Below are 17,450 nucleotides of genomic sequence, written 5' to 3' on the forward strand. Positions count from 1 at the left end.
CCTATTCTGCATGTCAGACCAGTTCCCAGCTGCCATTCCTTGGGCATATACTGAGCCCCGCTCTCCTGTTCTCTCTCTAGGTCAGAATGAAGGAACCATCGCTGTCGAGGAAGGAGAAGTGTTGAGCGTCATTGAAGAAGACAAAGGAGATGGCTGGACACGGATTCGCCGAAATGAAGACGAGGAAGGTTACGTTCCCACGTCATACGTGGAAGTCTATTTGGACAGAAATGCCAAAGGTGCAATGACATACATTTAATACACTCTGTGCTATCGTTTTGATGTTTCTTTAAAGGAAGGAGCTTGCTGTGTCCCATGCACCCCTTGTTGGGTGGATATTCATAGTACTTGGATTCTGGTTTTTGATAATGAAACTTTTTCCCGCTCTGTAAGAGCTGGATTTAGAGTCCATATGTATGAGGTGTGATCAACTAGTAGAGAAGGCTGGCTCTGGAAGCAGTTGCAGTCTTGACGCAGTTCAGGGAGGACTACTAACATGGAGCAGCCTAGGCTATGTCTCCCACGTCTGTCTGGCTTCTTCTGCACCTGCTGCGCTTCAAGCCTCCGTCGTAATCTATGACTTTGATTCTGTCATAGTTGTTTGTTATGGGTCTACATAAGTGCAACTGAAAAGTAACTCTTCACTTGGTAAACCTATTGTATTTCACACCAGGAGCCTTCTTTCCAGCAGGGGTCAACGCTCCATAGTTCTGGAATTGGAGTATACATTTGAACAACCATTTCTCTTGTGAGATGATCCTTTCCCACGCTAGATGCCTCTCCATGGAGTGGGATATCCTTGGCTGCAGGAAGAAAGAGTAGACATGGATCTCTTTGCAAGAAGGCCCACTATGGCTTCTATTTCTCTTAAGGCTGTGTGTGAGCTTGTATCACATTTGTTTGAAGTTGGAGCTAGCCTTTTATACAAATGTTGCAGGGGATCCAGCATTTGAAAGCGTCTAGATTGTGTTTAGTGCACTTTTCTTAATTAGTACCTCTGCCTTTCCCACCTTACCATCAGATTTAGAGGTCCGCTGCTAAAGAAGTTTTATTGTAGGAGAAGCAGATATTGGGCTTGCCAGATGCCATGGAATGTGCCCTCAAATCGTAGACATAGGCACTGGTTGTTAAAAATGCTTCTCGCTCACCATTTAATGAAATGTATTATTTCTAAGGCTATCCTGGTTTAGGAAAAGGTGACCACTCTCATTGCTGATATGTCAAAGAGACCGATTCCGTACAAACATCTGTACAGGTTCAAAATATGTCCCTAACTAATTTTAAACCAGTTGGCGCGCTACCAAGAGAGCAGGAGGCACACACCATTCCACACCTCTAATAAAAAGTCTCTTGGGGATCCTGAAGCACCACTAACCAACCGGGTATGGTCTACACAAAGGTTAGGACACCACCCTCTGTAATATCCCGCAGGTGTACAATATCTGACTCTTGCAAGGGCTTCACTCAATAGATTAGAAGCGTAGATGAGGACATCTAATGGTGCCTTCACCTAGGAATGTACAGTGCCTGCTCCAGACTTTCTCTGGTGGATGACTTCACCTAGGAGCACCCACCCCATTCTTCAAACTGCCTCTGTGGACTCATGTCCTCGCAGAGAAATGCTCACTCCCTGCTCCCAACTAACTCTAATGGCATTTCTTCAACCAGCCGCACCCTGCTCTGGACTACCACTCCAGGCCTGTCTTCACCTAGAAACGCCCACTCCCTGTGCAGGCACATCTACACCCAGGAGCACTCGCTTCCTGTTATGTTCTGTATCTCCAGGGGTGTTTTCAAGTAAGACTCATCCAGGAGCGCCCACTCTGCTACAAACTGCCTCTGGGCGCACATCTTGACATAGGAACTCCCACTCCCTGCTACATAGCCTCTAAGTACGGTGTTGTTGTGAAGCGGCGGTCCTCTTTCACAGGCAGCTGTGATCAGGCCAGTGGTGCATCCAGCATGTCAAGAATGTGGCGGGTGAAGAGTTGGGTGGCAACCTAGTGATCTTGCTGGCATGTACGGACCTAGCATCCACTAGGAAAAAGCGTTGGGAGCAACAGTATTGGAAAAAGGTCAACTTTTAAGAAAATCAGTTTGGAAACCTTGTTAACATTTTTGTAAAACAGTTATTGACAAGGGTGTTGGGACTGTTGCTCTAAGATGCTTTTGGAATAGTCTTGCACATAGTAACAGTTTCAGTAATCTAGATCATGGGGCTCTGGGAGGACATGACCCTTAGCCTGCTGATTAAGATACAATTCGCAGACAAAACTTGGATTATAGGATGTCTCGGCAGAAGCATTATGCATCAACAAGAAGTAGTAGTCTTGTTGGTAGTGGTATTGAGAGGTGCAGCGAGCATCAGCAGAGGAGGGCTGAAAATATCCACAGCAGATGCTCATGCAGCAGCAGGCTAAGCTCCTTCTAACTGCGAGACTGACCACAAAAGAAGCATCCGACGTGGCCTGAAGGAGTGCACATGGTACAGAAGGGTGCCCTCAATAGCCAGGGTAACACAGATGACCATGCATCACACACAGATATTTCAGAGATTTTGCTAATTCCTAATTGAAGCAATGAATCACTAGGGATACCCTAATGGTGGTACTGCACCGCTGGAGATGCCAACCATATGGTCTGTATCAAAGAACCACCTATGCCAGAGCAAGGGGATCGATTCAGGGATCTAATTGCAGTCCCAGCAGATCCCAGGTACATGTGTGTGCTGTTAGCATCTGAAGACAGCTTCATGGAATATGCAGGGCCAGTAATCTGAGGGATAGCAGCTGCTTTGGATTCTTCTCTTAATGCCAGACATTTGTCCCAATTTTTGGACAAGTTAATAGAAGACTTCTGTGTCCCGCCCCCTTCCAAGAATTGTCTGTGGAACAAAGAGGAGCTCCCACCAGTAGTCACTCATCAAGTGCATGTCATTTATTTTCTTCTGCTTCACGAAGCGCAAGGAAGTTAGGATTTGATTATGGTGCTGAAACCGCAGACGGCAGGTTGGGTGCTGTCCCAGGCAATGTTGCCATGAGTGTTTTTATTGTCTCGTGGCATTCTGTTAGTGGTCGGAATGTTGAGCTGTGCATATGAGGTCTCTATCCAGCTGCGATAGACCCCAAAGCATTCAGTGAAGGGCTTCACCTGTTCTGAACTTTCTTAAAGGTTGTGCCCGGCGTAAGACCAGTTGGTGCCATTAAAACAAATTTCTCCTGTCAAGAAGAAGCACTTGGCCCCCGCTTACCCTGAAAATGTATCTAGTGTGATGTCATGGAATTAAATTTGCTCCCGAAAAAGGTAAATGCAGAGAAAAGTGCAAACAGTACAAGCATAATGAGGCCTGCTAAGAGATATGAATGATAATTTTGCTTTGTTAAGATGTTACAGCTCATATTTGACATGCCGAAGCATGTGATTGTCGAGGTCCTTGTCAAGAAAGTCTCCTCTCTGTCTTGGAAGGCGTGTGTGGAGCGGAGCCATGGCTCTCTTCAGGTTAGACCGAAGCATCTCAGTGTCATGCTACTTACAGGGAAGACCTTGTACCGATCCTGGAGGGCAGAAGGCAGCAGTGTCATGGCCTCACCTGCGTGGGCTAGTCTTGACGGCTCATAGTGAAACAATGTGCAATCATGTATATAAGTTACACCCATTTTACTTTGGGTGTTCCCCATGGCTCACTGTGGCAAATATTACTTAACAAAACATACTAAGCTTGGAAAAAAATCTGTGGAGGACATCTTTAATATCTGTTGCATTCGCTTTACGGGCTTAGGTGGCCTTCCATTAGCTGAAACCAGCTTGGAGGAAGCAGCTGAACTTTGGAACATCTTTTCAGGCTCCAGAAAGTGCCTCGGTATCAGTGTAGTGAAGGAAATTGGACTGTGTACAGTAACAGTGTTGTTCACCTAAGCGTCTGCCATTTGTAATTATCATAGCATAGTTGTCTTGTCTGACCATTACTAAAGCCAGGCTCCATCCCTCTAATGTGAGAGTAGTGGAAGTCCTAACACGACTCTGTTCTTGAGGACTTTCTTCCGCGTCTTCACAGTAGACTCTAAATCACCAGTTGTTAACCTTGCAGGTCGGGCCACCCTTGAGTGAAGAATGAACCACTACTGTCCCAAATTTGGAGCAAACTTCAGTATGATACACCCCAGGCGAGTGTGCACTTGTCCTCTGCAGTGAAGCAGAATGTCTGCCAAAATGTATCCGAGGTGCTGCTTCTTGAGCCGAGCGGGAGTTTCTCCTTGTTGCCATTGAATGTGTACATATAGCCAGTGTTTTTAGACGCAGGTCATTTTTGTGTATATATTACAAGATTGCTTTACATTTTTATTGTTTTTTTCTAATTTATATATGCATTTTAACCATTATTTTGCTAACCAGTTTTGCAACGCCTAACACACTTGTTTTTCTAACAATGAATCCCATGCTGCAAATATTGTGTATCGCCCGCATCTCTGTGTTCTAGTGCATGTGCATGTCTCCTACAACTTGTTCTTCCTTTGCACACGCCTTGTATATAACCGCTAGAGAGATTGCGCCTACCCTTTATGAACTTCTTGTAGGAAGAGATCTACTCACCCACGGTCTCTCTTGTTTTCTTCCTCATGTCCCATCCACCACGTGTCTCAAATAAAACCTATATTTTCTCATACTGGCATTGTTTTACATTTTATCACCATGTTCTACTGCAAGCCCACCTTCCAGACTGCCATGCTCTGTTCAATCATTAGGAGCAAGTCTGCCTTCAGACCCTTTGCTTCTTTTTATTCCCATAATGGGTGTTATCAAGGGGAACATTAAGTGTGAGCAAACTTCATAGGAGAGATGAGGGTGCAAGTGAATATCATGAGGGGGAGCAGAGTGGGTATAAACTTCTTGAGGGTGCACTTCTTGAGGAAGCAGCTGGTAGGACATATCATTTGGGGAGAGCACCTGAGGGAGAAGAAAACATGCATTTCAGAGGAGACAACGCAGGTTAGCTTTTTAAGGGAGTAATTATCTTGGGACAGCTCAGAGTGGGAGTTGATTTCTTCAAGGAACTCACAGGAGGTATACATTTTTGCAGTGAGATGGGGAAACGCACAAACTTCTTTATGGATTAAAGAATGAGAGTGGATTTTCTGAGGAAATAGAAAGGGTTGGGAGTGGATTTAATAGAGAATGAAGACTAAGATAAGCATCTAGAGGAAAATTGAAGCCAAAAGGAAGTCCTAGGTGAACTTCTCAAGCGAGTGGGAATTTATTTCTTAAGAGATTAGGCATCAGAAGTGCACTTCCGAGGGAGCAGAATGTGAGTGGGTTTCACTAGGAAAGAGTAGTGTGTGACTGAACTTGACAGAACAGAGCATGGAGGTAAACCTCTCCATAGAGATCAAGAGAGGACTTATTGAGAGAGTCAACAGCTGGATGTACCTTCTTGAGGTATTACAGGATAGGAGTGGGATTCCAGAAAAAGCATGTCCTGCCTGAACCTGAACACAAGCAGCCAAGGGCTGGTTTTGACCTAGTTATGGCTCATCAGCCGGGTACAGCTTAGTTCCAGTGACACAGTGTGCACGGGACCCACATCTTGGCTTACCCATCCCAGTTAGAGCAACACACTAAAGTATAGATGGCTTGAATGAATCTCAGCCACTGGGCTGCATTACAGTCCATTGTTATTTTAATGGAGCAAGCAGCAGGTGTGAACCTTTCATCGTAACAAAGAATGGTAGGACAGAGCAAGAATTAACTTCCTAAGGATGCAGAGATCCAGATTTTACATCTCAAAGCAGTAGAAATTGAAAGACAATATTCAGAGGAAGTAAAAAGATTAAGAGAATTTCTTGACAGAACAAAAAGCACAGGTGAACTTTTGAAGGTAACCAAATAAATAGAGATCCTTTTGGGGGTTAGAGAGAAGAACTGAACTTATCGAGAAAACACAATGGAGGTGAACTTCTTGAGAAAACCGAGCTCTGGGGTAACCTTCTTGAACAAGCAGGGAACTGGAGTCAACTTCTCAATAGACTCAAGAGATTCGTGAGAGCTCAGAAAGCACAAATGAACTCTTTAAGAGAGCAGAAAGCAGGAGAGAACTTTCTAATGGAGCAGAGAGTACATGTAATTTTGGGGGGAATACACAGCTGGTGTGAACAGCTACTGGAAGAAAAAAACAGGAATTCGACTTTAAAGGAGCCAGGGCTGGGGGGTGGCTGCCCATCATCAAGGGACAGAGATTAAGAGTTGATATCTCAAAGCTGCAGAGGTAGAATGAGCTTTTAGATAGAGGAAACTAAGAATGTGAACTTCTCATGGAACCGCTGGTAGGATGAACTTCCTGCGGCAGTTCAGAATATTAGTAAACATCTTGAGATAGCAGAGAGCAGACATGAGGTCCTTGAGAGAGCAAAGAACAAGAGTTCCCTTAATGAGTGAAAAGAGTGGAAATGAATACTTTGTAGTACTCGAGTGGACTTCTCAAATGCCAAAATATCAGTACACATATTGAGGCAACAGAGAGCAGAACTGAGCATTTGGAGGTTGTGGAGTTGCACTGTGTCCTCTGCTGTTGAGTCTGCCTCTAAGGCAGTACCATGGACTCCGGTGCGACTGCCTGCAGGTGGCCTGAGACTGCCTCCTACGCTGCACCATGGGCTCTGTTACCACTGCCCATATGGCTGCACTGTGACTTCTGTTGCTGAGTCTGCCTTCTATGCTAGGCCGTGGCCCCTGCTGAGACTGCCTGCATAACAGCAATATCCAGACAGTATGGAAATACTTTTTACTGATATTGCTGGGCACCTATGGATCAGGGGTGGTTTAGAGTCCTGCAGCACCACTACACAAACCACCTCTCTATCCAGCAGTCTCTGCCCACTGCAGTTGCTACCTTAATGGCCACCAGCCTTTATCCACTAGAGCAAGCCACTTCACAGTCCAACAGCGTCTATTCACTCACCGTTACAATGTAGATATACCACCGGACTTCCACTAGCATTTACCCAGTAGATGGGTCAAATGCCATCTCCCAGCCTTTATCCACTTGATGACCCATCTTGCTCTCTGCCATTCATTGCACACTGGATCATGCCTGCCAACTTCACATTCTCTTAGGTCAACCCACCTCCCTGCTAAAACTCCCATTCTCATTAGGCTGTGTCACCTGAGGGTAGAGGTTTCCTTAATATGCTGGGTCTCTTGACTGTCACTCCCCCCTTGGTTACTAAGTTTTGCCACTTTAATGTAAATTCCCCCTTATGCCACTCATCCCTGACTCAGTAAGGCAAACCATATGCTCAGGATAAGGGGTCAGGGTTGATCTCACTCAAATCAGATCCGCAGTGAAATGGCGAGTGATAATCACTATAGGACTAAGCAGGGTCTTTCTGGCCCTCCCCCAAAGCCCCCACGCCAGCTTACCTGAGCCTGGTACTCAGATCAGGCCTGGCCCTTTTAAACCTTCTCCAACGTGGCTGAACCGAGGCCTCTCTGTCTCACTCTCTTGCTCTGCCATCTGACTCCTTCTCCACTCTCTGTACTTCAGTTGAACATTGTTTGTTCTCTATAACTCTAGCACCCTCAGGCCTCTTGCTTATAGCGCTCTCACTCCCTTTTTTTGTGTTGTACCCTCTCTCGCACTGTCTCTCTAGACTTTTTTGCTTCTTTTTCACTCCTCAGTCCCACCACCTGTTTTGCATATTTGCTTCTTCCCCTTTTCATCTTATGCCTCTTCTTTCACCACCTCTTATTAAATCTTTTACCTCTTTTTTCATCATCTCTTTATCTTTTTCTCCATATCTTTTGCACCATTTGCCTGTTTACTTTTATCTCTTACCTCTCTCTGTAGCCATCTCCCTCTCTTTATTTTACCCCATTTGCACCCTTGCCCCCCATGGCAACCTTCCCGCCATCTCCCTACACCTACCTGCTGCTCTCACAGTTTCCCGCTCCTGAACACTCTTACCCCTAAAAGCTTAGCCCTCCAGACCCACTTAATATAGGCCACTTGCGCCCAGCACCAGAAGACTTGGTCCTACTTCCATCCACTGAAGCCCAAGACACTACTCTGCCACAGAACTTCACAGTCTGAACACCAAACATCTGCTGCCCCTGTGCATTCCCTGCCTACTCTGAAGGTGTGTGTTCCTGTGCTGCCTGCTGCTTGTCCTCTGCGCCCCCCAGCCCACCTCACCCTCCCCCTTCGCACCCCACGCTCATGACCCCACATTGTACAACATCGCTACACACTCCAACGACCCCAACACCCACTCACTCATCAGACATGCCATTGACATTTGGGACCTTCTACCCAACTTCTTTTTGGACCTTCTCTTCCTGACCTAGATTTGGGTCAACCTGACAATGGCCCGACATCGCACAGCAACCCACTCACAATCCCTCTTGCCCCAAACGTTTCAAGATCTGAAGACAGGACGAAACCTGCAAATCCAGAGGAGGCCTAGCCATCATCTACAAGGACAACATCCACTGCTCAATCACTTTGGCTTATGCCAGCGTCCAACTGAATACCTGCCTTGAAGCTCACCTTCTCGAACAACATCTCCCTGGGAGGGGCCATCTCTACGGTTGTCCCTGACCAAGAATCAGCTTTGGAAGCACCATCTCAGACCTCATCACCTCACCAGTGCTTGACTCCAGCCTCCTCTGCAACCTCAACTTCCACCAGGAGGTTCATCCAACCCAAACACCATCAACGTCCTGAACACAGTTTGACTCACCCAACGAGTTCAGGACCCAATTCACACCGCCGGGCATCTCCTCAACCTCGTTTTTCACAACTTTCACTACATTACGGAGGGCAAACCCACCCATTCACCTAGACTGACCACTTCTTTATCTGCTTCGACTTGCACCTCCCCCACTAATTAAGAACTGTGTCCACCAGAGCCTCCCGTGGCAACTGGCACAAGATCCCTGTGAAAACCTGGACCTCAGGAATCCAACAACCTCCATCACTAACTTCAATGCCTGGATCCCCTTGTGCGCAGACACCCTGGCCTAGCTCAAGACCATCACCATCCCTTGGAATGGACCAAAAACAGCTGGTTTACAGAAGAACTATGACTCACTAAATGCCATTGCAAACAACTAGACTGCCCATAGAGACACACCCACAACATCAGCTACAGCAACACCAACAGATCAACCCTCCAGCTCTACCACCAGCGACTCAAGTCCTCCAAGAGCACCATTCTGACTGATCGAACTGAGACCAGCTCCAACATTCTCCATAGTGAAGGAATTCACCTCCTGCTGCCAGCTCCACAACCATCACCCCATTAGAGGCTCTCCGCATACATCTCTCCCACTACTTGAGCAACTAAATGAGTACCAAATACAACTTCACTCTCCAGCCGGACCTATCCACCCTTGCCATCCTCCAATCCGAGACAAGCACCCCAGAATTCACTTTGAACTGCTGACCCATCATCACCTCCTCAGTAACTGCAGACACCATGTGCTCCATCCACTCAGGAACCCCATCGGACCCCTCCCAACCTTTCATCTTCCCCGAAGGGCTAAACCCCAGCACCCAGATACTTATTTAGTCCCTCACCACTGCCATCTTCCCCGATGCCTGGAACATGCCACCATATTACCTCTAGTGAAGAAGCCTTCTGGAGACCCGAAGACCTAGCCAACTAAAGACCAATCTCCTTGATACCCTACCTAGCCAGAGTCTTGGAGAAACTCATCAACAGAAAATTAGCTGACGACCTCAATCAAAACTACCTCCTGGACCCATCACAGGCTGGATTCAGGCCCAGCTATAGCACCCAGAACGCCCTCATCGCTTCTACTGGCAACAGCTGTCTTATCATGGACCAAGGAGGCACACCAGCCAGCGGCGGCTCCACCACTAAGGCGGGGAGCGCCACCTCACTTCTCTTCGAGCAGTGGAAAAAGGAAAGATGAAATGATAACAACACTATTTTATCATTTTATTTTTCCATTGTCAGGCAGGCTTATGGGGTAGGGCTTGGCTGTCGTCACAGCCAGCGGGGGAGGAGAGGTTGGGGCACTTAAGTGCGAAAGGCGGTTTGGCCATTTGTCTTGGACCGGCCAAACCGTCATGCACGCTTTGGATGTTCACCAGGCTATAATACACAGCCTGGTGAGGAACATGCACAGGCTCCCAGTCCCTGTCTGTGCGCCAAACCACGGGGCTCAGACCAATCAGCGTTGTTACTGGCTATGGAGAGCCTGTGTATGCGTCAAGCAGGAACAGAAGAGGACAGAGGCGAGACAGCGGAAGCAGCAAGGTAAGTATCTTTAAATTAATTTTTTATCCCTAAACCCCCCCCCCCCCGCACCCTCCGTCTCACCCTCGTGCTACTCTGAGGCAGCCCCCACTGACAGCAGCACTCATCCTTCTCGACCTCTCTGCCGGGTTCGACACCACCTCACACCTCAAATTCATTCAATACCTCCACAAAACTGGCTTACACGGACTCGTCATCTGATGGATCAACTCTTTCCTGAGCAGACGCACTCAGTACATAAGCCTGCCTAATACAGCTCTTCTGCACCCATCTGATATGAGGAGTCCTGCAAGGATCCTTGCTCAGCCCTATGTTCTTCAAAGTTTATATGGAGCTGCTTGCCACCATCATCCGAGCCCACAGCCTTAACATCATCTCCTACACTGAAAACACCCTACTCATCCTTTCTATCTCCGACAACACCCCTATAGGCACTTGATGTTCATCTCCCATATGTCTGAAGTTGCCAACTGGATGAATACCAACTGTCTAAAACTCAATTCTGACAAGAAGAAAAAGACGCTTCATGCTGGATCTCAGCCTAGAGGCCATCCAAACTGAGCTCAGCACTGAACCAAACCAGAAACTTTAGAACTGTAATCTACAACCAAGTCTCGATCACCAGCCAGATCAACTCTTTCTCCTCTTCCTGCTTCCACAGCCGCAATCGCCCCTGAAACCTCTTCAGGTGGCTCCTGCTTCACTCCCAAAGAGCAAGCATACAGGCCCTGATCACCAGCAAAGATGGACACCGGCAACACATTCTACATCTGCGTCACTCCTCAGCTCACCAAGAGACTCCAGGTCATCCAAAACTCAGCGGCTAGACTTATGCTGAAACTTCTACCCCGCACTGACATCACAACTCATCTCAAAAACCTTCACTTGGTCCCTGTTCACAAGTACGCACTTTTGAAGCTCCTCACACACACATACATAGCCCTGCACTACCGATGCCCTGCATACCTGAACAGCCGCATAAGCTTCCACACTCCAGCCAGACACTTCTGCATGGCCGGCCCATTACTCGCTCACGGCCCCTGAATATGAAGTGCCAGAGCCGGCGGACGTGCATTTTCGTACCTGGCTCATAAAGCCTCCTTCTCCAGGGATCGGGATACTCACACAGGATGATATGTGTGTCATACAAATACTAATAACATACTATATGCATCCCTGATTTTTGACGGTGCTATACACAGTGCCCTCGAGTGGCAGCACAGACCCCAAGTACCCCTGATGGTATCATTTGGAGGTTTATTGATATAATGGAACTGGCACTTATGTCAAGTTTAGACTACTGTAGGAGGTGGTGAGAGATCCTGGTTGATTAATGTGTCTTTTGTGTGTTGTGCATGTGCTGTAAAAGATCACTAAACAGACTTGCTTTTCTGTTCCCTGCTGGGGTATTCAGCTTTTGAGGGGCTTGTTCTTTTCTTTTATGTCTGGGTTATGTCAGCTTCTGTGAAAGCTATTTGTGTTTGTGTTTGATGAAGTACATTCTCAAAGTATACTTGACCCTTGATGCAATAGGATTACAGAAGTTCTCTGTCACCATTCCTGAATGCTCTTCCCCCCCCCCCTTACCCCAGTCTGTCCCTTTTAACCTAAGCTTTCTAGATCATGCTTACCCTAGTTATTTTATGCCCCCGTCTCACAACCTCCTAGATAGGCTGTCTCAAATCACTCCAATTTGCAGCTTTCCCTCCTTCAGGCCGTTGTGAAAGCGCATCTGATGTGTGATGAGGGAAAGCACTGCTTCTCTCCTATCACTGACCCACCACGTTGTTCTATCCTGAAAGTTTGCCTCCACTTACTTTGATCTTTGACTGAACACTTCCCTTGACTAGTTTGATGGACTTGCTTTCCATTTATGGAATTCACTCTGCTTCATGGAGGTAATGTTGAAAACTACACTTAGTTTGGACTTTAGTGGAACTTGCTGTTATATAGGACAGTAAGACTGATTGTCCATGTTGCAGCACGGTCACATCTCTTCACATGACCTGAGGTCTCCTTTCCAGAAGCAGCTGGAGCTGTCTAACAGGATGCCTTCCAAGTTCCAACAGGGAGCAGTCCACTTAATTTAAGGGCTCGAGAGTAAACAAAATATGGCCGGATAATAGGAGGCCTACTCGAGCATCTTTAGTTTCAAGGTACCTTTTAACAGCGGGCTGAAACAATCCCTCGGGCGCCTGTCAGAGCCTAACATTTGAGGTCTTCATGAAGTAGCTTCATAGCATTCGGAGGTACCTGACAAAGGAACCATCACTGAGTTGCAGCCTAGAACTTGAGATCTCCCTGAGGTCTTTTCATGGTTCAAATCTGTAAGCCCAAGTGAAGACCAGAATGCCATGTTATTGGAAACTTACATCCCTCAAATGTTGTTTCTCTTCTGTTGCTGATCGGCCATGTTTTCTGTACTTCTGACCTGTTGCGACTCTCCAGTATTCTCAAGTGGTATTTACTAGGGCTGATTTTTTTCACAGTGTGCTAGTTATCAAGGACTTTTACACTCACTATAACGGCTCAACCTTCAGATGTTAATTACCATGCTACACAGAGTCTTGAAAGACATAAAAGCATTAGAGGCTTGTGTCTGCTAGTGAGGCTTTTGTCTTTTTGTAGCCGCTGCAGGTTGTGGCTTCTCACCAGATTCCGACAAACAGCAACTCAACAGAGGCAGCAGTATCTTAGTGCCTGGTCTTTGCCTTCAACCCGATTTCCAAGCCCTCTTTGCCAGGCACTCCTCAAAGGTGGGGGCTTCTTTTCGCTGAGGTTGTTTTCACAAGACTCAGGCCCTCTGGTGACCCTCTTGACACTTTTTCCTGAAGACTTGTACTGCCCTGTTTTAAAAAAACATAGCTAGGGCCATAGGATATTCTTAATTATGGCCACAGCTACTTGTTGGCAGGATCAGTGGCTCCAAAGGCAGTATAAAGTGTCACACATCCCTTCTGTTCTACGATGGTCCAAGTACACTTGGAGCCATCAACCTCACTGGGATTCATGGTGTCCAGTCATCATGTACTTGTGCAGCAGATAAACCCACCTGTTCTGCTAAATTCTTCCACCTATTGTTCCTCTGTGGGTCTCCATTCCCTACTGCTCCTCATCTCTGTCCTGTAGGTTTATTAGCGCATGTCACCCTTATTTGACACTACTCAGTGCTGGCATAGAAACAGATGGTGAAGGAGAATGGAAATGTAATGTTCTGGAGCAGCCTCCGGCCTGGAGAACCCTCTTTGACAAAAGTGTGTTGGCCACAGGCCACAAACCCTCCTCTGCGATCTTCAAAGATGTTCTGAAACGAGGTAATCAAATTAGATACAAGCCCTACTGCTCTGAAACTGTTGGATGGCAAGCCTCCAGTGAAAGTGCTGTCACTCTCATTGGCCTAGTCCTGCGTTTCTTTGCTATACTGAAGAATCGAAACGCCCTGGTTTTGCTTCTTTTGCAGACAAGGTTCTGGTGGCACCAAATGCAGCTCTTTGATTCTCAACAGATGGTCGGTTTACATGGAGACAGCAGGGCACTTCTGCTCCGGTGGATGATATCTTCATCTAGTGTAAGGGGAGGATGTGAAAGATGATCACCACCAAACCTCCACCTTAACCCACATAGTTTCCAGGCAGAGGAGTTAAGCAGGGCTGATCTAGAGATCCACACAATTTTGAAAGCTTTGCTCACTATTGAAGAGAGAGAGGCCTGCTCTAACAGTGGTTAGACTGGGAGTTCTTCTCTCCTCTATTCCGAGTGAAAGAAAATTAAATGGACTCTGTTCACCCACTTGTGTCAGGCTAATCGCCACGACGAAGGGGAGTCCACCTTTACTCTATGGTTCTATTGGTGGTCTGACAGGCCATTAGAAACCCTACCCCCGGTTCTTCCTCCTTGTTCCAGTGTCAATGAAGGACTCGTAGCAGGAGTTTACTCTTGTAGTATATTTTCTCTCTTTGCTGTGCAAAAGAGGCAGTCTATGCACCATTCTCTCAATCTCTGCACAGCTCTTGTAGTTTGAGCACCATTCTCACAGCTTGGGGACTATTCCCGGCATCCGCCATATCAGCCTTTTCCTGGTTATATGGGCATAAGCAGATTTAGTCTTACGACTGGGGGACCACCTTTGTGCGCTGTAACACAGCGATTGATTCTTCTACACCCCAGTGTGGAAACCATAGAGGAATTTCCTTTGGTTCATAGTTTTTGCCCGGATGACGTGAGATGCGGTGGGAGTGAGCACCACTAGGTCTTACCTTTGCTCCGACAAGCTTTAAAAAGTTAATGGCCACAATGACTTTTGTTTGAACGGCTGGTTAGTGAGAACATATGCCCCTCAAGGTGCCAGTCTAGACATTGAGAGAGTGATCTTTTTTGCAGTGTTAATGGGTTGTGTGTGAATTTGCACACTTTTATTCACTTTAGAATGAGGGCTAGTTAGATAAACCTGTTACAACCATGAAATCGGGAGCCTCACCCACAACCCAGACCTGTTCCACTTCCTCAGCTGGTGAAGGAAGTGGTCCCATGGTGGCTTGAAGAGGGCACCTATCTCCTAAGAGGTTCTCCTGCTCCTTTCAGATCTGGACACCTGCATCTCCATTGATTTCTCAGATTAAAATTCTCTATAGTCGCCACTGGTCTGTCATAGAATTATGCTCCAGGTGAACAAGTTAAATACCTTCGGTAATGTTATTTCTGCTAGAGACTCTATCTAACCGCGGATAGCTCAACTTTTGAACATTCACCAAGCATCAGAATGAATTCAGAAACTTTTAATCAGTACCTCTGCGTGCTGTCAGGTCGCACCTTGCCACTTCACAATGGTAACATTCTGCTCTGCACATGATGTGCAGAGCCTATATATGCGCCACCCCTGTGTGCTGACGTCAGTTGCTTTCGAGGCTGTCTGCGCTCCCAAATTTAGAGCTCCAAGAGCAAACTGGTTGTGACCAGAGTGCAGATTCCTACAGTTAGGATCTTATTAATGGATAGAGTCCAATCAGAGAAAGGAGAGTATGGGAGGGTCGATGAGGAATCTGCGGCTAAATAGAGTCTTTACCAGAAAGAGAGTTATCAAAGGTAAGTAACTTATTCTTCTGGTAGAGACCTCTAGCCACAGATTACTTACCTTCAGAATAGATACCAAAGCGGTACCTTTTTGGAAGCAGGTCTGTGAATGGACTCAAACCAAAAAGTACTGCAGGACCGAGTGGCCAAAATTCCCCTTTCGGCATACCTGACTATCTGAACAGTAGCGCTGTGCGAATAGGGGGATGTCCACGTAGATGCCAGGCATATGTCTAGGATAGGGACTCCGGTTGCTAACACAGAGGTAGCAGCTTTGGCCCTGGTAGAATGTGAACGCAGTCCTTCTCTTGGCTGCTTTTTGGCCAACATGTAGCCGATCTTAATGCAGTGCACAATCCAAAGGAAGATGGTTCTCTTCTGCACAGATTTGCCCTTTTTTGCTCCAGACAACTGCGCAAAAAGATAATCGTCTAATCGGCATTCTTTAGTACAATCAATGTAAAAGTTGAGGGCTCTCTTGGGATCCAATCTCTGAAGGGTGAGTTGGAGCATAGCATGCCGGCAGGGTGATAGTTTGATTGACATGGAACGGCATCACAGCATGGTAGAAAAGATGCTTGTGTCCGCAGTACGAGTTGGTTTGGGAAGTAGGTAGTGTATGGTGGATTAACCATAAAGAGCCTGAACCTCACTCACATACTGTGCCGAGGTGAATTCGACAAGGAACACAGATTTAATAGTAAGCAGACGTAAAGGACAGATGTGAAGCGTCTTGAACGGAGCGCACATCAAGTAAGTGAGGACCGGATTCAGGTCCTATTGGGGATTACAAAGGAGAAGGGGAAACATATGTGGTATCCCTTTCAATAATCACATCGGAACTGGTGACTTAAACAAGATTGGGCTGATCTGACAACCATAAGAAAGATGAAAGATAACCTTTTACCATGCCCAAAGCAAAGCCTTTCCGAGCCAAAGAGAAAACAAGTAAAAGACGCCATATAACTTGGCCTGGAGGAGGGTCAATCTGGCATGTGCCCGCCAAACCACAAATTTGTCCGGACAAAAAGCATATACAGCTTTCATTGAGGGACGCATGGCTGCCATGATGACATCAACCACCTCCTTGAGAAAGGTCGAAGGTGTTCAGCTCTCGACGCTCAATCTCCAAGCATGAGGGTTGCGAAGGCCAGGGTGCAAAACTCTCATGTTCCTGTGGCAGCAGGTCCTTCCGGAAGGGGCAGCCTGATTGGAAGCAGAACATGTCTCTGATTGAGCGATGTCTTGAAAACTCCAGCCGCACAAGCAGCGACATTGTGTGTTCTCGTTGGTGGCAAAGTCACGAGCCAAGGTTCTCCCCATTTGCGGAAGAGGCCTTGTGCCACCTCCAGGTGTCATTGCATTCTTGACCTGCTAGGCGCCAATGGCTGAGTTTGTTTCCGCTGTCAATTAAAAACCTGCCAGGTGGTTGAGCACCAGTAAACGTTCCTGGTGGTCCAGCCATTTCCAGAGGTGCAGCGCCTCCTGGCACAGGATCCCAGACCCCAACCTCCTACCCGCCCACCCCCGTTGATTACTATACAGTAGCACATGGTGGTGGTGTTTTCTGTGAAACCCTGAACCAGACTCCCTTGATAGACGGAAGGAAGACTCTCAGCACCAAATGAATGGCCAACAGTTCCGGCAGGTTAATGCCTGCCCTCCTCAGAAGCAATGCATCGGTCACCACTGTGAGCTCTGGGTGGCATAGCAAGAAGCCTCTGATCGAATCGCGGTCCAGAAACCAATGCAGGTATTTTGCAGTCTCCTCTTAAATCTGAACTTGGTCGGAGAGTTTCTCTGATGTTGGCCCACTGAAACTTCAGATCTCACTGCAGAGTCCTCATACACCACCTGCATAATAGACATGCACAAGGCCATCAGCCCCAGTAGCCTCAGAGTCGACCGAGAAAGAAAGATCAGTATAAAAACCTGAATGTCATGGACTCTCTTTCCCGGAGGAAAGCCACAAAACTGAACTGTCCAGAATAGCTCATATAGAAGGTAGCATCTGAGAAGAAACAAGGCCTGACTTTGGCATGTTTATATTGAGCCCTGGGGAAGCCTGGAAGCTCGCTGTAGTCTGGAGGTGGTGGATGACTG

At 47.0% G+C, this 17,450-nt stretch overlaps 1 protein-coding gene across 15 annotated transcripts in view; it reads left to right on the forward strand.

Moving 5' to 3' along the window:
• FNBP1 (formin binding protein 1) overlaps nucleotides 1–17,450 on the forward strand; it is an 887,470-nt gene that overhangs the window by 847,807 nt on the left and 22,213 nt on the right. For 11 of the 15 annotated variants that reach the window (XR_015296123.1, XM_086924822.1, XM_086924824.1 and 8 more), the window contains one exon: nucleotides 81–239. Coding sequence is in view for 14 of the 15 variants with exons in the window: in XM_086924822.1 (XP_086780948.1) it covers nucleotides 81–239 (159 nt within the window). In the remaining variant the exon portion in view is untranslated. Of the gene's footprint in view, nucleotides 1–80; nucleotides 4,664–17,450 lie in introns of those variants that run through there. The other 4 variants (XM_086924828.1, XM_086924831.1, XM_086924832.1 and 1 more) reach the window with 1 other exon arrangement.

The sequence above is a fragment of the Lissotriton vulgaris genome, chromosome 5, assembly GCF_964263255.1.
Source record: "Lissotriton vulgaris chromosome 5, aLisVul1.2, whole genome shotgun sequence".
Lineage (NCBI taxonomy): Eukaryota > Metazoa > Chordata > Amphibia > Caudata > Salamandridae > Lissotriton > Lissotriton vulgaris.